Source organism: Enoplosus armatus, chromosome 17 (assembly GCF_043641665.1).
Source record: "Enoplosus armatus isolate fEnoArm2 chromosome 17, fEnoArm2.hap1, whole genome shotgun sequence".
NCBI classification, from domain to species: Eukaryota; Metazoa; Chordata; class Actinopteri; order Centrarchiformes; family Enoplosidae; genus Enoplosus; species Enoplosus armatus.
This window is the reverse complement of record NC_092196.1, coordinates 15,128,798-15,153,345: the sequence shown is the minus strand read 5'-3', so window position 1 is coordinate 15,153,345 and position 24,548 is coordinate 15,128,798. Positions and strand designations below refer to the sequence as shown.

The 24,548-nt window shown below is 41.0% G+C and overlaps 1 protein-coding gene across 1 annotated transcript; it reads right to left on the bottom strand.

Annotated features, from left to right (window-relative positions):
* Window positions 1-772: 772 nt before the first annotated feature.
* Window positions 773-11,363, bottom strand: usp31 (ubiquitin specific peptidase 31). Its single transcript, XM_070923451.1, has 16 exons — window positions 10,839-11,363; window positions 10,564-10,698; window positions 10,043-10,137; window positions 9,857-9,949; window positions 9,203-9,338; window positions 8,716-8,863; window positions 8,440-8,620; window positions 8,114-8,225; window positions 7,874-7,968; window positions 6,840-6,917; window positions 5,621-5,750; window positions 5,072-5,191; window positions 4,322-4,547; window positions 4,034-4,192; window positions 3,592-3,744; window positions 773-2,265 (listed from the first exon to the last, which is right to left on the bottom strand). The coding sequence occupies exons 1-16, from the start codon at window positions 11,361-11,363 to the stop codon at window positions 773-775; spliced, it is 3,879 nt and encodes a 1,292-aa protein (XP_070779552.1).
* Between the last annotated feature and the right edge of the window lie 13,185 nt (window positions 11,364-24,548).

Here is a 24,548-nt window from a genome sequence, read left to right as displayed (position 1 = left end):
ACTGCTATTGATTTCAAAATGTTTTTAGACCAGGAGCTTTAAGCATCAGCAGGCAGCTTGTTTCTATCTTAATTGCAAGAATGTGTCTACAGTTCAAAGTGTCACTCTATAAGACACATTATGCATTGTTGTTGCATACAAGGTGAAAATGTTTCTTACCCCCTTAATATCTTTGAATGTACACGCTGCTGCATTCAGGTTTTGCCAGCAATCTAAACTTAATGTTTGCAGTGATGCAAAGCTGTAACAAGCCTCTTCCCTGAAGGAAAGATAATTGGATTTCAAGATTCCAATTGGGAATTCTGTCAGCTGTCATAAAGGCCTCCAGTACACACGATCAAATAGGATATATTGCACAGCTGAATGCATATGGCATGCTCACGTACCCTCCATGCCAGAAAAAACATCTAATGTGTCAAGGGATCACCCTTCACCCATTTTCTCACTCGCATTAAAATCATATTTAATGCTCAAAGGTGTAATTAGAAACAATTTGTATTTATAAAATAGAACTGGCAGCATACCAGGCCATACCAGTGTTTGGCACCCAAATATGCAGATGATGTTAAGTACTTTACTTTTTATCCAGTACAGCTAAAAATACTCTTAAGCTGGCGGCCAATATCCAAAGCTCAGAGCCAGTATGTGCATCTGATTCCAGTGTACAAAACCATAACATCAAAAAATGTCTCTTTACAAACTGGTGCTCACTGAAACTTAGGCACAAAAAATAGCTGCATTATGTAAGTTCAAACTAACTACTATGGATATATCATTGAGGCCTCTGTGTTGTACGTGCAGGAGATTGCATGCTTGATGACAGCTTTCGGGAAGAAGCCATCCGTTCAAGAGGCTTCTTCCCGTTTGTGGGAGACTTGAGACTTACTTCAGAAGTGGAAGACTTGGATTTGCCAACGTTTAATAGAGTGCGACTGAGAGAGCTGGGGGGCTTGGAAGACGCCTTTGTCTCTGGCTTTGTCTCACCTCCATGAGTCTCAACAGCTTTCTGTGAAAACACAGCGTCTCCCGTCTTTCCATTATCACCACCCATGTCCTTGGCTTGTCCATTCTGCTTGCATGTCCTCTCTGAGGCCTTTTTGGCAAGCAAGGTGCTCTTTCCTAAATCAGCCGACCGGCGGCTTTCCCTTTGTCGGAGGGCACTCCTGAAGAAAGACAATCCTTTTTCCTCAGGTTTGCTGCTGCGCTGCAGGTCTCTGGTGGATACACTGGGAGAGCGCAGGCTTGTGACAGAAGAGCTGCTGCTGGAGCTCCTCACAAATCTCCTCTCAGGCCGGTTGCTTTCTCCACTCTTGGACAGTGAAGAGCGGGCTACCAAGCTGCCTCGGAGACTGTCGACCAGGGGGCTAGTGTGCATAGAATCTCTGCTATAGCTCCTTTCTACCAGCTTTTTCCGACTACACGTGGAGCTTTTCTCAGTGACACTGGAATTCTTCTTTGCAGTTGGCGATGGAGAAGCTGAGGACTGAGGTGTGGAGCGAACGCATGGCTTATGTTGTGGCGTTGCCTCTGGAGGTTGAGTTGTCTCCTTTGTTTTGGAGGGAGTTCCACTGGGTGTAGAGGTGCTTTTCTTGGCATTTACACTCTTTTCTTTAGTATTGCTCATCTTTTTGCCTTTCACGGGTGTGCTGGAGAACGTCTCAGAAGCGGAGGCCTTAAGGGTGGAGCACAAACGTTTTTTAGAGGTTTTCTCTTGCTCCACTTTGCTGGAACTCTTCGTGGAGCCTGAGCTTTCTGCCTTTGAGGCAAATCCTCCAATACTGCTCTTGCGTTTCTGTTCTTTGGAGGGAGTAGCTTGGGTGGGTAGAATGTTTTGGTCTATAGCTGTTATCTGGTTGTTGTTTTCAGTTGGCTCATTTTTGGTGCTCTTCTTTTCCACTGGAGTGGGAGCTCTGCAGTACATCATGTCGAGGAACCTTTTATTGTTGTCCTGGTCACTTAAGTTGCTCTCCATCATAGACAGGGGAGACCTGCTGCCAAAGTAGCGTTCATGTCTACTATAGCTGCCAAAACAGGAAGTGGAAACTTTGTCATCACAGGCCTCTCCTATCCTCTCTAGAGGAGGAGAACATCGAGAGTCGAGGGAGAAACGTGAGGGCGAGTTGGATCGCATGTGCAGCTTCGCAGAGAGAGACCAAGAAGGTTTTATCCCACTGTCGCTGAAGGCTAAAGGGCTAGCAATGGAAGACCTGGAGGACAAGCTCTGACGCTGAATGCTCCTCACAAAAGGGCGGACCGAGAATCCTCCTAAAAACAAGGACACATTTTAGAAAGAAGTGTATTTTTTGTCCTGAGAAAATTGAAAATGAAAAATAATAAGAAAACCTGTCATAAGCCTCTTTTTTCCCATAGATTGGGTTTTACTGATTAAAAGGGGGCATCAAGCAGCAAAAGTCAAATATTGTTTTTATGTAGACATTAACAATCAATAGTTGTTTTGATTCACACCTTTGACTGCATCAGTGGATCAACCGCAGCAGCAGTGTTGTCTTTTACTCGCTCATGTGTTGACTGACTAAATTATATTTACCAACTACACTTTGTAATATGTGCCAAGATATATTTGAGCAGCTTTACATTAACAAGTGTATAAATAAATACACTTGTTAATAGTGACCACAAATGACTTAATAATAAAATAATCACATCTATTATGATAAGTATTGATGCCAAGATTAAATGTTTAGGGATTCAAACGTATCGTATTCTTCTATTCAACCAATGTTTTATTACTAACATCATTTGGAAGCATTATCCATAGTGAGATCTGTGAAAGTTGTAGTTAAATACCAGTTTGCCCGGCCAACATATTTGGGGACTATGCCGACCCTATATTCTGGAGGGTTGAACAGAGCCTACATTTATATTAACCACTAACAGCAGTCCGGGCCAACATCTGTCCCAATTTGGATTCACTCAGCATGTGAGGTTTCCCACAGTACAGAGCTCTGTCAGGCATGTCGTCTTGCTCGGCCCAGTCAGATGAGACACATGTCACTTTCTGCCTTGTCCCTGCAATATTCTCCCTCTTTAAAATGTAACAATGGATTTTTGGAATTTCGGCATTAGTAAGTTCATGTGGGAAAGTTCCTGACTACAAAGAACTCTGAGAAACCATGGTGGTATCTTGGGTTTCCTGTGCAAGGAGTATGGCACTTTGTACAAAGGTTTGTGTTGCTCATTTCAAAAGGTGGAATACACTGAGACACAATGAAAGCAAAGCTGTCTCTTTGAAGCCGTTTCCTTTCGTCATTTGGGTCCATAACTCATGGTTTGCCACATGTATTCTTTTTTATTACTGGTTTTGGTGTTCTGATTTTAAAAAGGCCTCATCTGGTGGGTGGATGGAGTTACCAACGGCATTATTCTAACGTAGTATTACAGCTAAAAACTTCAAACAAACTCTTACATTGTGCTTCTGTTAGAACCTGAAATTATCTAAAATGTGAGTCAGAAGACAGCAACAGTTCATGTGCATGTAATGAAAATGTACATAAGGCAGCACCACAAAGAACTACAACCTGACACCTGTAAAATCAAATAAATGAAGACAAATGTAAAGCATTGTCTCACCATCATCTTCACTGCGTTCTCCTGGAAACTCTACTGACTCAGCTAGTGATGCCAGAGAGGTGCGTCTGGATGAGGCTCCAGAGGCCAAGCTAGCAGGCCTACTGCCAGGTAACCTGTTGACCCAGTGGTCACACAGGGATGAACTGGTGGAACCTGCGTAAAAGACAATAAAAACTATAGTTTCTTTTAAAGGTTTAGAGCCACGGTGAAGCATATAATCTAGTTAGTTTCCTGGTAGTGTGGTAGGGACATGCACATCAAAACGACAACGGCTATAAACCAGAGAAAGGCTTTACTCGAAGATGTTTACATTGGTTGCTTTTGTGGTATACGTTTGTACATATGTTCCTGCAAATATTGCAATTAAACTACACTTTACTTTCACACTAGTCTTCACCACAATTCGACACACAGCAGATATTAGACAAACACAAATACTGACCAGCAACAGAGCTGTTGGCCGACCAGGAGGGAATAGCTGTCCTCCGCTGGTAGAACAGTATATAGGCCGTCTGCTGACACACATCATCGTCAGCTACTGGTGAAACCTCACTGTCATCAAAGCAGTACCACTGACCATCAATGGAGTTCTTACAGTAGGCTGTGAGAGCAAAGCAAAGGGAAGAATAGATCAAGATGGATGACGAACACATAACTTTACAGTCTAATTCTGTATCCTGATAATTCTCACATACAACCTTTGAACTAGAAAAATTGTGTACAGCATTACCTGTATAGTGGCCTCCGTGCATGTTCCCATGGTGGTTGCACACAGCATACAGGTCATACAGGTAGTCATCTGGGTTTCTTCCCAGGCCGTATGGCCGTCTCCATGGCGACCAATGGGAAGGTAAACTCCAGCTGCTCTGGCTTCTCTTAACCACATGAGGCGCCATGTCCATGCCCATCAGCGGGAACTTCACCATGTTCTGCATCTTCACCCTCCGGTCGCCCTCCTGAAACAGAAGCCAAGACGAACTGATCAGCATTTAAGGAACAACCCCGGCCTACCAGCCTGCTGCAGCCTACAGCACCTGTGGTAGGTTTATACGTTATCCGTTTTCAGGCAGAACCACGGAGTGTCCTTTTATTTGTGCTTTCATGAAAAGTAAAAGTAGCTACAACCATTGGGGACTTGATTAGTTATTTTGATTGCCAGCCAGCTCTTTTCTTACATTGAAGATCCATTTAGTCAAACCAACAAAGGATGCATGCTTCACAAAATACAAACAACAACACCTGCACTGAGGCAGGGTATCATTTAAAATGTTTCAATATTGGTGCAGACATCTGACATTGTTTCAGTACTGATATACCGTAAGTGCCTATCCTTAACGACAATTAACATTAAGTCCAACACAAACACAGATAAAGAAAAGCAACAACTTCATGCAAAATAATGATACTTGATACTCAGAAAGTAGATCAAGTTTCACACTTATTTTTTCTATTTGAAAAGTGTTTGATTGAGATGAAATACCTGTCTGAACCTCTTGAGATGCAGTATGAGCACATCCGGCAGCGTCCACAGGCTGAGCTTAATGCGGCCCTGCTGCAGCTGCTTGCAGTGGGGACAGCGCCAGGCATCGTCTGGGGCCAGCTGAAACACACACAGCCCCGGCAGCAGCCATCAAGGACAAGCTCCAACCACACTGCATATAAAATAGGCCTCACACAGGATGAGGCCCTGAGTTTTTCTCTCTATTCTCCTCTAGAGCAATCGCAGGCAAGTCAAACCACAATGAATATGTAGGTCTGCGCTCAGGACTTAAGAACTTACTTTGGAACTTATTCCAAACATAGCATTAGAGGTCAAATACACAGTAAAACCACTGAGTGAAAGGCTTTTTGAACTTCAGCAGCAGAATAATAAACCGGTAGGGAGGAGACAAATGTGAGGCTACACTTCAAAATATACTTACCAATGACATGTGCCAAGGCAAATCTAGGATTATTTTCTAATGTCAAACTACTCACGGTGTGTATTTGTGTATGAGTGCCCCGGCTATGTGTGCGGCCAACATGTTACCTGCTCCTCCTTAGTGTAGAGCTGAAAGCACTGAGCTAGGGTGCAGGCCTGCGGCTGATGATGATGTTCCCTGTGCAGATACACACTCTCAGCATCAGGAATGTACTCCTCCTCAGTGTGTCCAAACAGACTGTGGGAACATGAAGCACAGTCATCCATTCATTCAATAGCAAAGTCATGTGAAGATCATCATCCATCATCTGCCTTGAGACTCTGGTCAAACTGCTCTCTATGTCAAAGTGTTTGTTTGTTTGTGTGTGTGTGTGTGTGTGTGTGTGTGTGTGTGTGTGTGTGTGTGTGTGTTGATTGTGTAGGCAGAACTTCAGGCTCTGGTGTTTACTTTAAAACCACAACTGTTTCAAATTAGCAAGTTTATTTTTCAAAAGCAAATAATGTGATTAATACGCTTTAGGGAGACATAGTGGGAGGCACCTACATTCAACGGCTCAAAATAGGTTTGGACCTGTAAAATAGCCCGTGTTAAGTTCGAGGTGTTGCTTAACTTGGCAGTTAGTCTTTTTAGATATCTGGCACAATGCGACGACTGTCACCATCAATTTTACTGAAATGTTGCCTCACCTTCAACTGCAAAGCTGTGTTCTTAACTGACACATGAAGGTGCAGTGATGTGTGGGCGAGCTTATTTTTGTGACAGTGGCAAGCTGTTGCCTTCTAAGCCAATGAGCAGCCACATTAAGTTGAGAAACAGGTATGAGGATTGGATGACCTCATTGACCAATAAAGGATTCAAAACTTGGCAATTTCAGTTTGGGCCTTCAAATGCTTTCAGGTCACACTGTTGATTGTTTTTTATAAGTAACATCTCATCTCTGTCATGGCTGACACATACCACTGCAAGAAGTATTCAACTTAAAAACAGATCAATCGGTCATCTAAATTGTGCTTTCTACATAATTGCCAACACAGAGAAGCTTGTTAGCCTGCCCGCTAATGAATGGCTTTCAATAAAATTACAGTAAATTACACATTCAATGTCATGTCTACAAGGCAAGTCATCAAAATGAGTGGCTAAACCCGTTCTTCCAAATCAACACCATACTTTAATCAAATGTCATTTGGTGTATGCATGTCTCCCAAACAGTCCAGTTTTTTGTTCCCAATGAAGATTACAGCAAGCAAATGTCAAAATGTCTGAGCAGCAGACTAAAACACACTGTAGATAAAACAGACAACACACTCTTGCAGTTTTTTCACTCACTAGTCCTTGGTCTCTTTGTCCCACTCTACCACAATCTTCACATGTGGTGGCCCCCCTTGTCCACAGGACTTGTACGCTCTGTGGTGGAAACAACAATAGTGAGAAACAAACGAAGTCATTGTCAGGCAGATTTCATTCATGAATGGGATTTTATACCCCTTCATTTATGTCTCTGTAGGTTAATGTGAAAAGCTTTTCTGGGCAAAGTTGTGTGCCACATAATACATTTGCCCAAACATAAAAATGTGGTCAGTGTGAAGGAATTTTCGGTTAATCTAATGTGACTGTAAAAAAAGAAATCATTTAGTTTCTCACATAAGTTGAAAGTTGAAATATATTTCATGCACCTCTTCAGAGCAACAATGTTGTGACTTGTTTTATTGTTGCAATCTTAAGTAGCCAAACATGCTAAACTGCCATTTTAACAAACAGTCAAACTCATGTCAGGGCATGTCACCTCAGCAGGCTGAGAGGAACAGAACTGACGGGGCATTGAGAGCAGATTAAAGAACGAGATGATGTAATTTTGGCCCGTCTTCACCTTTGTGTGCAAATGTTTATACTGTGTTTGCTTTGATTTCAGCCTAGCTCACTTTCTCTGAAATCAATGCTGAGAAAACGCTCTCGGTTTCTAATATCTGCATTTCCTTGGCTGAATTCCATTAAGCGAAACGTCTGGCTGACTTGCTTCGCAGGAAGATGCAAACAAGTAAATATCTTCCAAACATTTGATTCAATGCCAATATGCAAATTCAAATGGGCTGTCGTAAAGAAATATAGTATTTTATAAGTCTGTGTATATCTGCCTACTAACATTCAAATCATATGACAGTTTTTCCTCCTTTTCAACATGAATGGCTGTGAAAGGCATAATGTCATATACTGTATGCACATTTACTTGCTGCATTAAAGACTTTAAAATCACACAATTACATATCATTCAAAACAAACCACAATAAACATTTTTTGGTGGTAAGACTCAGCCCTAATTAAGCCGAAAACAGATATTGTATAAAACAGACAGCACAACTGACCTGTCCACAGTTTGGTGACACAGTGGTCGCTCATCTTGAGGAAGGAGGTAGGTGATGCCAACAACGCCAACCACCCGAAGACTGAAAGGTCCAACCTACACACAGAGACACCACTGTCATTACCTCTGTGAGACTTGGTACATCTGGCTTACTTATTTTTAAACCGGCTAATCATGTGCAGCATCAACGTATTTATTGTACGTTCAATATTTAAGGCAAACTGCTGGTTCCCCTTCTCACCTGAATGTAGACCCCAGGCCTCAAGAGATGACGCATTTTCTCCAGGATCTCTTTCTGTAGAGCATCCCAGGTCACAGTGCGCTCCATGTATAGTACAAAAGGGAGTCCAAACCTAAAACCACATAATGTGCAGGGTTTTGTTAGTGGTTATCAATTTCACCAGAAGTTTTGAACAACAACAATAGCCCATTAACCAATTACTGCCATTATATCGGTTATAATGATACCCCAGTCTTTAGTATCTACAAGAACATGAGAAAAGGCAAGACAGAGAAAGGGGACAAGTTAGCATCACAGAACATAAAATACTCTTGTGATTGTAGTACCTCTTTCCTTGGTGGCCGGTACAAGCTCTGTTACACACCAGGAGGATTATTTTTTCTGGTCCCAGGTTTTTATTGGGCGACGCAGTTAAAGGAGTCATGGCCCCCTGCATGAAAGACGGAGTCCTGCTGATTTCTGTCCCATACTTCAAGTTGTTATGATTCAGGTTTGCCAGAAGACTTCCTGTGACAGACACAAACAGGTCTCCATAGATTCCCTTCTATTCACTTAATGTGAAAATAAGCAAAATATTTGCAGAAATATGAAGTATGATTTACCTCTTTTTGTGCGTATGTTTTCCAGTTTGAAGGTCTCTGGTGTCTCAAAGGCAAATATGGAATCACTCTCTTGAATGATGTCAAGATCATCATCATCATCACAAAATGAACGATGAAAACCATCATAGTACATTTCGGTCAAAACAAACTGAAAAAGAAAAAAGGAGTACATTCAAAAATTTGTACCACTAATAGTTTCATCACAATATCACTCGTTATCCTGCTTCAGCCCTCATTTATATTTTCATCCTGCCAGCTTAAATTAGTGTTAGCACTCAGTTGTTGCAGCCCTGAGGACAACTGTGTTTAAAAATGTCTTACTCTCCAACTGTATATTGTCCTTTTCATAAAAAAAACTGGGTTTATGATAAACTACAGTTCAGAGCCAGAGGTAGAACTGGCTTTAGGAACAGTGAGCTAACATTGTGTGACTGTAACATAGTCTCACTGTGTCAGACCCTGAGCTGATAAGAGACAGGAATAGCACCTGGTCCATTGGGATCTTGGTCTCACGTGACACAGCATCTCTGAGGCGATAGACAGTGCTGTTGAGGGGAACAGCAACTCCAATCCTCATACAGTGAGAGTACTTCCCCTGGTAGACAACCGTCACATACAGGGGCCTGGCAAAAACAGATAACACAAATAAAACTTCTGACATACTGTCTTAACATACTTAACTAGGTAAGCAGCCATGGTCCACATTTATTATAGTGTAAAGATTTTGGATTATTTCCAAAATCCACACAATCCACACAATCCACATTTTGACTATGAGATTTATTTAGACAACCCTAAAATGAACCCATTGTTGTTTTGGTTTGAAACTTTAAAGTGCACACGTTTGCTGCTCCTCCTGCACCCTCAACCCGCCACACACTCCTCTAACACACCAGGTTACATTCCTTCTTCTGTAACCACTGTAAGGTGTCATGCCTTAGACGGTAGAAAAACAGGTAGAACAAACATACCGCAAGCTTTTTGAAGGCTTTATTGCACCAATACATGTTTACTTTAGTAATGCACAAGAGATTACTGTATAAACCACAACAATCATCTCGTAACGTGTAAAAACCTGTCAACAGATCACTGTTAACTGATCACACCCAGTGCTGTAGCACAGCTGAAGAGAGTAACTCACCGCGTGTGTGGCAGTGGGATTGGTAAGGAGATGCAGAGGAAGGGATCAAACGTATTGCTCTGCTTTTGGCAATGTGGACAGGTGAGAGAAGACCTGTTGGGAAAAAAATGAAATCTCTTAATATGGCAGAAATATAAAGTGGCCATACTGGAAAAACATGGAACTTTAGCTGGACATAAAGCTTACCTGTACTGAGCCTGAAACAGTTCTTGTACAAACGACCCAGCAGAGAGGGGAGGAGATGGCCCCTCTATGCTTTGGTCATCTTCTTCAATGGGTGGCTGAACAAACACAGACAGGCTTTATTAGTCAGATTTATCAGTAAATAATATCAGTCTATCAGTGTTCATAAGCTATTGTGAATGCTGTACAGCCTTCATGTTTTCCAAGGAAAAAAGAGGAAACAAGACCAGGCAAGCCTTGCTTAGCAGGACTGTGAATTCAGCTCACATGTAAGATACACTGAGTGACAGAATCATTTAAATACCTGTGAGTTATAATGCAATGTAACAAAATAGCCCTGCAACAAAAACTGGAACACCTGTTTTCAGCTTTCCATAAGACTATATGGCGGAGCAACAAAAGGGGAAATGTCCAGTTATCTATGGAGCTTCAGGTCTGTAATGGTAGACCTCATACATTCAGTGTTTTTTAAAAGAACACCAAACTATGGCCGTATCAACCCCCCACAAGTCCTCCAAATTCACCTTTATAGCAGGCCTGATGTTGGGGTTGACTGTGTTGAGGTCCTCGTGTACTCTGTCCAGCAGCCACAGTAGAAACTCTTGAGCATCGTGCTGAGCATTCCCTTTGAACTGGGTGGCATTTTTTGACACAGCATTCTGCAACAAACAGCACAGCCCAAAGGTTACAATGCATGCAAGACTTACATTTGTTGGTCGTGAAGTTTCCTTAGCTGCAGATCCTAAACATCAGTTGTGTAGCAGTGTTGTGGATGAAGAATAATGAATAATGAATTTACCTTAAAATCTCTGCTATGCTGGGGAGTATACTCAAACGTCCATAAAGCCCGCACAAGTCCTGACAGTTGCTCTGTAACCTCTCCTTTTGCCAGAGGACCCTTCTTCTGCAGATGTACGCCATTTGTCTTGGGTTTGTCCTCGTCCAGCTCCTCGTCTTTATAGTGCTCCAACACGAGGTACTCAGCAAAGAGTTCAGTGTTACTGAGGCACTGCAGAATTGCATTCATGAAGCAGGTATTCCCGTGGTTTTTGAGACCTGACACTCCAGGAACTCTCTCTCCACACAGAAAGCCCCCGAGGTCCCCATCATCCATGGGCACATCTTTACTTCCAGATTTAAAAGTGGAAAATCCTCCATCATCTTTGTCATCCTCTGTCTGCACTTCAGATCCAAAGTGGGATAACGCTGTCAGTGTCCTCAGGACTCTGCTCATAAAACTGCCCACAGAGCGCACAGAGCCTCGCCTGAACAGCTTCTTGCTGAAGCTCGACTTCTTGTCCTTGGTTGCAGCTTTACAAGACATGATTTCTCTTTCACAGACGTACAACTCAGACAGATATGTTGTGTGGAACGAGAGCCATCTCACTGGCTGCTATCTGCTGCTCCATCTCAAAACATGTAGACAGCAATCACGCCAACTAGTTATCGTTAAAGTTTACGCTGCTGCCAGCATTAAGTGCGCTAGCTTAATAATAACATTTTAAATGAAGCGTCTTCTTCCAAAGCATGCAGCGGCAGATGTTTGATTTCACTTGTCTAATAACGTTAGCATATCGTGCACTACAACCTTGCCTAAAACACTGGCTAAGGCCAATTACGTAATGAGTAACATAAACATTGCTCAGGTCAGTTGTTTATGCCTGCAACTTGCTCCAGAGTTACCTTGTTTTTGCGGTTTACTGCCCCGCAGCAATGAACCAACCTCGGTTATGCTGAGAACGAAGACATCAGTGTTAGCAAAATTAGCTGACGCTACCGTTAGCTACAATAACAACAAGAGCACCAGAAACAGCCACAGTCCCTTTCGGCCGAGATGTCCATGTCCAACAGAAACTGATAAACCGCCATTGTGAGCAGGTACTGGCAGTTGAAGTGGAGAATGTGCCCCAAATGTGGTTAACCTCACATTTGTCACATATTTGGAGGCACAAGCTACCAAAGAGCAGAATCGTTTTACTTCTTCTTCTTCTTCTGTTCTTTTTCTTGTTGTTTGTGTTGGCACCTTGTAAGTTATTTTACAACCACATTATCGCCACCTACTGGAATGGAGGTAGAGCAGCAGCCTGGCAGTAAAAAAAAATGTTTGTTTCTTTTAAGTAGTTTGAATATAGATCTAGTCAGCCATTTTAATTGCTAATGATTCAATTGCACATACTGGTGAAACAAACAAATGTTCTCTTTTAAACAGCTACATTACTTTAAGGAAGGAAATCTGCAGCACTTGCTCACCGGAATCAGGACAATCTGTGAATATGAAGAACATATCCACAAAGAATGTATCAGTATAACTTTAAACTATTCTCCACACAAATAGACTCAAATATATCCTATTATTTCCAGCTGCAGATAGCATGCATGTATTCTGCCTTTGCACTGCATTACCTATCAATAGATGAATTCTAATATATATATATATATATATATATATACCATACTCTCAATATTCACGTGAGCATGCTGTTGTGAGAGGGAAGGTTAACCCAGTACACAAACTTTAGGCTGACTCTCCTCATCATTAGTGGAATTTCTATCATTTCAACTTATATTGCAGAAACCCATGATTTAAATGCACCACTATCAAGTAGACTACACATTCATAGGTGATACAGCACCTATAGTGACAGAAGCATACAGCTGAATCTACTGAGTGAAGCTGTGGAGGATAAGCAGACATCACTGTGTGTGTGTGTGTGTGTGTGTGTGTGTGTGTGTGTGTAGATTTTCTTTCAATTTAGCTCATGTATGTATGAATGAGGTGATAAGGTGGCTTGGGGAGACATTTACAAAAGATGTGAGATTTAATCATGGATGGTCATGATAAAAGACCATGCATGTGTCAAAACAATTAATAATTAAAAGCAAAAAAATAATGTAACAATTAAGAATTGTCACTGCTCCTTGTCAGTTCACTCTTCTGCCTGAGGGAGGCACAATGAGCATGGGAAGAAGAAAAGAGACATCAGCGACAGGATGTGTCTATATGTATATATACTGTATATGTATATGTTCAAAGACGTGTCTAAATATAGAATACCTCATTGCAGTGGTTTTAGAGGGTGATGTGTGCATATTTTTGCATGTGTGAGGGTTTTTCTTATGGTCATGCTACAGTGATGTGTGTGTACAGTGTGCATATATTTGTATGTCTTAAGAGAGTGACTTGGTGATAAAGTGTAAATGCACTACTTTATTTGTATGTCCGTGTTTTTGCATGTCTTAAGTATGAAACAAAATGGTCCAAATATTGCTGCCCTAATGGCCGGGTATGTTTGATTAACTTGAGAGTGTGAGAGTAGAAACACTGTGAGTCAGTGATTTTCCTTTTCAGGTAAGTGGGTGGAGAAGTTGGATGAAGATAGAAGAGAGAAAGGGAAATGCAGCCCCGAATATCACAAAGACAATTGTCAAATGAAGCTAATGTGGAAAAAACATAGACTTTGCACTTGTCTTTTACAATCTACTCAAGGTATAAAATCTTATTGATGTAGATAAAAAACAAATGATCAAGTAAGTGATAATCCCAAACATTAAGGAAGAGTCGTGTCATGATGGGCTTGTTGCTCCACAACAATAGTTCGGATGCCTAAACTAACACAATCTTTCAAGTGTCCATGTTTCCAGTTCAACATACACGGCATGCAACATATTTTGAATATGCCCATAATGTCAAGACTTTCAACATCATATGCTGCTGTTGTATTATTGTTAGTTTCATCACTGTGTAACGGCTCAATTGAAGAAAGTTTGCGTGTTGTTAAAGCATCGTTGTTACGCTCATCATGTCAGTAACTACACAGCACATTTTCTGGAGATAATAAGCTTTGATTTTTGAGTGACAGTTGGTTTGTGTTGTCAAGTGCTGATGAGCTGCTTGTTCTCACTGATGGAGTGAGCTGTATACTGTAAACACTAAGTAACACTGATTCATTGTGTAAAAATAAACCTCTGTCAGATGTCATTGAGCGCTCCAACAGTTTTCAAAACAAGTAGAAGAAAACATAATGTGCAGAAATCAGACTGCACATGAGCTGAACGCAGGCAGCTCAAAGTGGTCATGAGTGTGAATGTTGTGCTTTACTTTGTTTTGGAAACATAGAAGTAACTACTGCAGGAGTGATGCATGACAGTGATTTGTGTGCCCCCAGAAACGCATCCAGATGCATTTGTTATATATAGCTGTGTGCCAAACACTGAGGGTACAGCACACTCACACTACTCACCACTGGGTGGCTGTACTTGCATTTCAAACTCCCTGTCTGTTCTGGTCATATGAACTGTTGCTTTGGAGATTTAGAAACAAAAACACAAACAAAGTGGGTCAAATCTGAGTGGGTCATTCTCTGAATCCAGTTTGATGATCAGAACTGGAAACGTGATGCTGCAAGTCTGGAGCTGAACTCAGATTCGAATGGCAGGATCAGCAGAATGTATTGATCTGTAATCTGGGTGGTAAATGCTGGTGAACATGCAGTAACTTGACATTGACTGGCATTGCATTTTTCATAGGATGGAGTCTGTCAAAGTAGTGATAAATAATTGAAATAAATTAATAAAAAACTGCAGAAATAACCCAACTACATAAAATAAACATTACAATAATTACAAAATATAATTTCCAATATATCTACTGTAATTGTTCCATTATGTCACGGCTGCAGGACGTTAATCAGACTGAGTGTCGGACTTGAAAGTCAGTTTTGCTTTTCTTCTTGGTTATAACTAAATCCTTCACTTGTTATTTACCATCGACACTTCAGGCAGTTGGGGGCCAGCTGGGGAAGTTCTCCAATGATGTGTCCATGGAAACAAGGCAAAGGATCACATGTGTCTTATCACTCAACACGGGAAAAGCCTTCTGTTCAATTTTGCTGAGATTTTGAGATGATGTCAAAACATCTCAAAATCAGAGAAGACGTCTACCTTTTGTTATTCCTCATTAGTGAATTAGAGGAGGTCTCTGATGTAATTCTCCAGACTCAAGCTTTAGTCTCCCTGTCAGTCTGTTTCTGCGTTATTTGTGTATGTGTCAGTCACACAGGAAAATCCCCTCTCTTAACATGCTTTGGTAAGAAAACATCAAACAAAGTCGAAAAACAAACAACTCAAGCCCTAAACATTGGCCGTTATCCAGTACGAACCCACCAAAGGATCAAGTATTAATTAGTGTTGGCTTTGAGCTTAAAAACAGTGGATGTAAGATTCATTTTGAACACTGAACTGCAGCTTTTATCTTCTTGAATGACAAAGTGTTTGCCCAACACACAGCTGGAGTGTTGCGCTATTGTTTTGACTTTCACAGGAATGTGAAGTAGCTCCAAAATGGCTTTTAAACCTTCAGAGCAGTCAGCAGGGATTTGCAATACTACGCTACATTATTTCCATGCAGATTTGATTTTATGTTACCGGAGTATTATAAACAAATTTCACTCTTAGCAATTGATTTAAATTGTTCATGACATAATTAAAGCCTCAGAATTGGCTCTTGTGTCGATTATTGTAGGTAAACAGTGATAAGGAAACTCCCTAAGCGCAGGACGCAGACGAAGCTTTGACTTTGTTGATGCTGATGAAGGGTTCCATTCATGAACTGCCAGTCCTGCAGTATGAGATGGTGCCTGATTGCAGCTTCTGTTATAATGGCCATGTGTGAAATTATTTCTATGCTTAGAGAGAGGCACCTCTTCATCACAAGCATATAATTAATGTTCCTGTGTCTATTTAAAGCATTTGTGCACATGCCCTTCCGTTCATATGTCCTAACGTGTAAACAGACGAGTGAGAAAATGCCTCCGATACAAGGGCTTCACAGTGCTGTTCATCATCTGCTCAGCCTTATTTACATGTGCTGCCAATATCACTGTAAGAGTGTCAGCGAAGCAGTGACAGAACATATTGTCAAAACAGATGTCAGTGCCATGAGGGAGTTTAGCACAAGTAGCATAAAGGAATGAGGTTTTGTTTCTATGATTTAGATATTAATCCCTTGCTCAATCTTGTATTAATCCATTGGAAATTATGGTTCTCATCTCCAATGGCCAATGTAGTTATGAGGAGGATTTCAAATAAGCCATGTACCATTTTCTGCTTAGTACTGTGGTAACATGGAGACCCACATCCAAAGGTATTTACCGTGGTTTTATTGCTACATGTGTCAGCTGTGTAGAGCAGTACAATATATCGGTGTCATTTTTAATGTTTTGTTATATAAATAAAATAAATAGTAAGCACAGTAAAACAATGAATGCTTAACCTTGCTTTCAATCATTGTTAATAAGAATAATGAAGTAGGGAAGTTATATTACATCCAGCCAGAACTAAATGTACCATTTACATGTTGTCACATTGTGAAAAACGGGAAATATTTTTTGTTTGTTTTTCTGTTAGGGATAGACACTGAGACAAAGTGCACTGTATGTAAACCTTGTGATGGCTTTTTGGTCTCCTCAGCAGCTCACTAACATATTTAGATGCTTCAGTGTTAACAGAATTAAAGCCCCGGATGAGCTCATTAGGCAGAGCAGAGTAAAAGTACATGAATCCCAGGCTGACTGACAGCTGAACCTGCTCCCCCTCATCGCTGAGAGGATTCTTCTCGGCGACACCCCTCAGCAACAGTCAAATGATGCCTTCAGGTGCTCACTGTAAACTCCCTGTCATTTCATTGAAGTGTCTCAGAAAGTAATAACCAACTGTACTGAGCAACCCAGGCAGGGAAGGAGAAATAACTTTGCAGTTATTTTGATGAAATAACAGTCAAGTGAAATTATGAAACCTTTCTACAAAAGAGAAGATGTCTTTCTTTTTAATTGAATTATAATACAACAAAGGGACATAATGTGAACAAGTCTCTTTAAATGTTAACATCTGGCCAGCTGGTCTAATTATCATTGTTCAGCTTACGGACAGAATACAAAGTCTGTGCTCTGTAAGAAATGCACTTTTAAAAGTAAAGCCACCTACCAAATATGCACTCCCAAAATCTTTCAGTTATCAAAAAGTTATTTGACATAATTTACATCACTGCAATTTTCTGCTCATCGTAAATTAGTAAAAATGATTTTTACTGTCGCTTACATTCATTAATTGTCATAAATTTAAGTTACCATTTATTACACTGAGTATCAAACTCTAGCGAGTGATTTGAATAAAACACATCAGGTCCAGTCCAGTCACTTAACTTCATTAAGTGCATTTAGAAACAGCACATTTTGACCAACTATGCTGTCGGCTACAAATAGGCTGGACTGTATGTTTATGTAAAGTGTAAACACAGCAACAAGCAGTCTACACACAAGTATACACTAACATTTTAAAATATGGCTTTAACATTCAGTTGTCCTCACAGCTCCTCTCTCTTCACATCAGAAGGCTTTTCTTTATAAAAAAAAAAATCACAATTTAGCATTTAGCCTAAACCTGTCTTGTCTCGTGCGATCAACTCGAAATTGCGATATTTCCGACAGTAGTCGAGGTCAGTGAAGTCCCGCTGCACTTCCTATGGCCATATTTGGGTGTGCATCGGTGGCGCGTGAGCTCAGGAAGGCATTTCGAAGGACCAAAATGAGCTTTTGTCTGTCGTCTATCACAAGAAAAACATCCAAACGTTGTTTTCACCTGAGTTGATTTGCGTCGCGTTCACAGAAGAAAACAGCGTCCTGCTGCGGTGACACGAGCTTTGATTCTCAGGAACTCTGACTCACGCAGCAGAAAAACATTTCACACTGGACAACTGTCAGGAGACACAGGTAAACTGGATGATTTATCATTTAACAGCATGCAACATCACCTCTTTGGTTTAGAATAACTGAAGCAATAACAGGCACCAGCTTTGCTGACTCTGCTCTCAGTGTTCAGGAGGTTGCTTGATTGGCACCTGTTGATCTGAATTTCCATGTAGTTGAAAATAATTTGAAATGAGCCTTTTCTTGACGGTGGATAAAGTTCTGCTGATGCCCACAAAGCATCAATGTATGAATGAACATATGACATATGGTGGAGCTCGTGAGGATTTATAACTCACCAATCAGATCTGCCAGAAGTTCCCCTTCTGTTCACCATAAAGATCTTAAAGACAGAAACCGGATCACTGGCTCAAGTTGTCTCTGTGTGAAACCAGATTTAGGCAGACAGGGCTGACACACGTTCTGGAAATCCATTTCAGTAAAATGTTAGATCACGTTGGCTTTACCTGAACTTGACAGGTGGTAAAGGTTGCATGGTTTCACGTGGTAGTTGATTTATTGTTTCACCATTTTGTGTGTGTGTTTTTGTTGAGGTATTAGGTTATGCAACCTAATACTCACATTTCAAAAGCTAGAAACGCCCCACACCCGTCAAGAATCAAAACACACACTCACACACACATATAGATGCAACAGAGCAGCATCACATCAGATGAAGCATAACGTTGGCATGTTATTTTACTTGTGAGCAATGGTTACAAACATCTGGAAAGCACTTTTTGAAACATTTGTAGGCTTGTGTTAGAAGATGTGTTTTACTCTGCTCTCCAGATTTCCCTAAAATAACAAGCTACATCTGTCATGAGAATAAAGGCAGGTTTAGACCTCTTGATCTTGGTGTGTTTTTAACCCTTTTAGCAGCTTGCTGAGCTTCATACTGTGTATAAATCAATATTGTGATTGTGAAGCCCCCCCCCCCCCCCCCCCCACACACACACACACACACACACACACACACACTCAGACATCTCAGCTAGAATTATCTTTTCCCTCAGTGACAGCAACAGCAATTCAGAGCCTGTAATTTACCTGTGCTTTTAATATTGCCAATGATTAAATGTGTAGCAGATTAAAAGGGTAATAAAAAGGATTATGTTCCGTTATTCATCAACTGCGTGAAACTGCAGTCTAATAGAAAGAAGCTGGTCGGTGCAGAACAGAATCATTGTGAACGTCTGAATCCTGCAGATGTGACCTTTGCCAGTTTTGTTCGTAGTTGAAATGATGTGTCTCTGTGTGGCTTCGCTCCTCTCTCCTGAAGAAGCTGCCCGCCGCAGGTCATAACTCCACTCTTAGACTAATCGTTATGAGTCCACTGGTCATTAATTAATCATTACCTCTTATTATTATACAGTAGATAAGTGAACCGGTCTGTTTTCCTCTCGCCACACATTCAAAGAGACATCATAAAGAGGTTATGGTAATTCTGTACAAATATAGTAGTCAATTGTTCAGTTCGGAAGTACGCCATTAATTACAGCATGTGTGAGCAGTTGTATGACTTCAGAGCATCACTTGTGTTGTAGCGCAGTGTCTTGTAGATGCAGATTGATGTTTTTGCGTAAACTATGGAGGTGGCATTATTGCCTCTGCATAAAGACTCAATGGCTGCTATTTTTGACAGCAGTGTTGCTGCTGGAGTGAGTGTTTTCAGGGTGACAAAGGACGTATTATCTCTGGTATAATAAGCAAGCGTTTGTGCCATTGTTTTAAGTTTTATATTTTGTGCGTGGCTGTCAGTGGTTTCTGCTGCCTGGCTGTGGTGCAGACGCCCTTTACAAAAGCTCACAACTGTCAATTCCTGGGATTTTCTCCGGCAATCAATTTCCAAGCCGAAGTGCCTGTCATGTGCCTTGACAACACAGACACTGGGAGCTTTTGGGAATAGACGGCTGGATGCACTGTGTTTCTTTGGGCCAGAGCCTGCTGGATTATAGATTATGTGTTATCTACAGGTGCATACAGTATAGATCACAGTGATGTCAACACTTTTCCACATCCAATCCACTGGGAGGCTTGTTAAAGAAATGGCAGTTTGATCCATTTAGCCTTTTTCTGTCCCTGAGGGCCAGTCACATAATAACATTGATGGCCAACGATGAGGCTCTTCATTCTGTCTTAAAGGTTATCATCTTCCTGCTTTTTAACATCAGCGAGACTACAGAATAATCTACTTACAGTTATGATATGAAAGTGTCTCCCCTCAGGCTCATGTGGTTAAATTAAGCCCTGAGGAATATGGAGGTCAAAATGTGCCGTCGTGTTTGAAGACGGTTAATATTTTCATTTCAGGAGGAATGTAATGAATTCAATTTAAGCTCCTAATTACATTGATTATAAGACAAATAAATGTCGAAAATCTTAATCCCCTCTCCCTTTCTGTCCCCCCCCCCATCAACGACTCTCTATAAAAGGAAGCTTTCACGCTCAAACAGACACACGGCAAAAGACTAATGACTTAGAAAGATGTGTTATACAATACAACACAAGGACTAATCTTGAGGTGTCTGTTTGAAGCTGCTAATGACCAACGGGTGCTGAACACATTGTAAACCTTGTTACTGTATTGACCTGCTACTGTGTCTCTTGCTGCCAAACAGGAAAGGAATGAGAAGTACGAACAGTAGGAACAATAGTTAGAATGTACAAGCTCATGAGTCACATTGAAATATTACCCACGACTCTGGACTGACTGACACTGTCGGGTTAAACAGGGACTGACATTGGCAGATTGAGATACTATGTTGGGGACAAGGTGTTATTTGCACCTGGAGGACACAGTTCTGTGAGGGGACACTGTGAAAAGATTGTAGCCTGTTGTGACTACTACACTTGTCAGTATGAACTGTGTATATGTGATGCTCTCCATGATTTGCTGCGTCAACGTGAGCACATTATAACATCAAGGGACTTTTCTTTCAGCCTTTGTAGAATTCCATTTACCTGTATTTACAAGCTCCTTTTCCTCTGCTGTTACCATAGAGACGCTCCATCCCTATCAGCAAAGTGCCTTTGGCTGCCGGGCTCATTGGCTCTCACAGGAGAGAGACACTGGTGAGCAAGTGTTTCCCTGGCACGACTTCGGCACCAATGTAGCGAGAAAGGCATTTACTTGGCTTTGACGGTGTTTCCTTGGCAGCCGGCGCCCCACCGACGGTGGCATGTCGACCTGTTTTGTCACTACGGGTTGACGGCTGAGACAGAGTGAAATCCAGTTGGGAGAGATCCACTCTTGTAATTGAAATGAGTTCACCTGGGAGACAGCTGCTCTGCGGGGCCTGTTAGCTGTCAACAGTCCCTGCTCACCAGCCTGCATGTAGTGGATATGATGTGATGCCTGAGCAGCTTTTTCTGTCTGTGACACCGTAATTTGAAGTTGGAAAACATTTTTCCTGTTTACCACGGCGAGAAAACATGCCTCAGATATTTCAGCAGCGTAGCCTTTCAAAGACATCAGCATAACACCGTTCAGTAGAAGTGCCCCCTTAAGTAGAGCATAAAACGGTGACCACTTTCTCACCTTGCAAAGCTGCAGCTTCTGACGTTCAGTCACACAATGCACTTAAATGCAGCGTTGTGTTAGAAGTCAACCTGGAGGCCTGAGACATTGGGACTTTCCATGATTGGAATATTGTATAAAATCTATAGTATGGATAAGAAATAAAACTGCCTGATTAACCCTGGTGATTTCTTGACATTTCCTGTGGCAGGAGTGATGTCCCACAGACCCAACTGATCTGTTTGTACAAAAATAATAATAATTACAAAATCATCAAATTTCTTTCTTTTAGATATGTATTTTTTCTTTTCCTCTGCACTCATTAAAAGTGGTAAAAGTGGATCTGTACATTTCATGAATGTGACGAAATACTAGAGGCAAGTTATTACACAAAATAAGGAACTATTTAATGTTTTATATGTTTAATGGGCTATGCATGAACAAATACAATATTCATTTTGTCATTCACAGACAACAAAATGAACAGTATACTACTTAGTGAAGTTACTTCAGTCGAGAGAGCAGAGAGGTCGAACTCCCTGTCAGACCTCTTATGAACAAACATCAGTAAAACAAATGCAAATAGACCTATTTGACCCCAAATAGAAGTAACATGTCATTTTCTGTAGCATACCTCTGAAACATGTCATCAGTTCAAAATCATATTTATATAAAATGTCATGTTATATAAAAGTCATGAAGCATCGAGTGTTTTTTAATCTGTTGAAGGACAACAGGTCAACAGAGCAGCTACGATTCTTTCATAACTGTGAGATATTTTGCAAATCTGGAGACACACGATCAGATCAGACAGATCAAGAGTTTTAACCTAACCTCTTATTTCAATGGCAGAGGTGAAGACAGTCATGCTGATTTGTATTCCTGTGAATAAACATAAGTATCTACACTCAGCCATTATACTTATGTTGTTTCTTTATGACATATTTCCAGTTCAGCTACAATGGAGACTGACAGCTGAAAGTATCAACTACTCTAAGATTCACATATAGGAGCATATAGAAAATCACTATCTGAAGTAAACATTGAGGTGTTTCCCACTGGAGCACATTGGAAATGACACATTGATGATATCTGACAGAGAAGGACTATCGACACTTCAGTCTAATAGAGTAAAGTGTGGATACTCCAAGTGGATAACAGGTGTCAGCCTCCTGGATCGATGGCGTACTGTCCTCTGGCTCAGCCAATGATTCAACTTGTACCATGAATTTCTGGCCCACTCCGAGCTGGAGGGCTGACCGCTCTCTGTGCAATTGACCTGGAGCACTGAATGATAGCAGTCACACAGGCAAATGTGTTTCATTTTCTGGATCCATTTGGTGTAAGTACTGTAATTCAAAACGGGCAACCTTCAACTGTGCCATCCCAAAAAAAAAAAGCATCAGCTCAGAATATCTGTCCGCAAGCACACTGAGCTAATTGTCCTCTCGTGCAGTTTGGTAATAACAGTGACTATTGTGTCTTTTGCCGGCTGGAAAATCAGAACAAGCTCCCAGCCCACGGTTCATTGCTTCTTTTTCACATAGATGTACAGACACTGGCTGTCAACTATTGAAAAGAGTGTCTGACTGTCTGAGTCTGTCTGACTGTCTTCTGAAACAACTTCTCCATCAATCAAACCCTCCCTCTTGTGCCCTTGTCATTCCTCTTTTTTTTTGAGTGTTCTGTCTCTTCCTTCTTCGCTGCTGTTCATCGTTTGCTCTGACTGCTGGAGGCTCACAAAAAGACTCTCAGTCATCCAGGTGGAGCCGGTATCACAGTCCCAGTTATGTGATCCTCGCATCACAGTTAAAATGCAGTAAATTGGACAAGCGGGGACAAAAGTGACTGGATTCTGTAAAGACACTCTTTGATTTGACAATCAGCTTCACTCTCTTCCTCAGTTGCTAGGCAGATGTGTGAGCCTCAAGTGTTTTGTTGTAGAAACTACTGACATTTATGTGATTAATGACCTTGCAATCAGATCATTTTCATGCTTTTTTTTTATGTGAAATGAATAGTGAAATTAAACTGTAAGCAGTCTTGCTGCCACAGTGGCTTGAAGTGTTACGTTGTGCAGCTAATAAATGTATTCTGTTCCTGTGAGGGTTTAGTGAGCGACTTCATTATTGAACCGCAGGTATTTATAGACGCCCAACCTTCTGTCGAGATTTAAAGGATTAACGCCTAATAAAGGGCAGATATACAGCCGATACAGTACATAATGAGGTTCAGAGTCGGACTTTTGACACAAAAAGCTCATAAGAGACATTGCACTTAAAGATAGTATTCATGCCAATTATGTGGCTCTTGAGTTAATCAGTATATTCCCATTAAACCTTAAGTTTATATTTTGGCTTCCTGAGCCTACAGACTCAGACTGCAGACTCTGCTTCGGTCATAGTTATTAGGCTAAACTGAGCTGATATAAAAGCTTGAAATTGATGCTGCTATTGCAAAGAAACGATAAAGTCTGCTTACTTTACGTTTTCTTTATCTTTTTTTTCACACTTTTACTTGTGGAAAATGCCAACATGCACAGTTTCATTAAATATCCCTAAACAGAGCAGTTTATTTTATTCTTCAGCTCTTCTTCTGTGGGGAGCACTGACTGTGCACAATATTGTTATGAGGTCATACAATTCAGTTATATTTTAAAGACACCATGAAGCCAAAATGAGAGTTCACTTTATGGCGAGTGGCCCTGAGAAAGACTCACTCAGTCTCAGCGAATTGCTTAGCAACACAGTGCCAATCTCTCCAAGGTCACCAGATAGGCTCATTTTTCTAAATTCATATTCACGATAACCTCAGTATACATTTCCCTACAAACACTTAGATAACACTTGTGCAAGTGAAAAGTTGTAAGAAAGAAATGATTTTATGTAATGTTAAAGTTATTACTGAATGTGCTTCTCATTATACCTCTCTGGCTTTGTCCATTATTAGACTACTTCTCTGTAAACTTCTTAACTAAAATCAGCCCAACATTTAGCCATCTGCAAGCCCACATTACAGCACTTTACATTGCATTACACTTTCCCTACGAAAGAAATCTGTACATATATAATATTCTCTGTTTTCACATCATCTGGCTTTGACTGAGCTTTTTTTTGCAACATTAGATCCTCCTATAGGTTTTACCCTGCAGATGTTCCAGGTCTGCGATTAAGACATTCAGGAAAACATAGCTTTTACTTGGCTCTCTTCTCTTCCCATTTTATTTTAACCGTTTTTATGACATTGC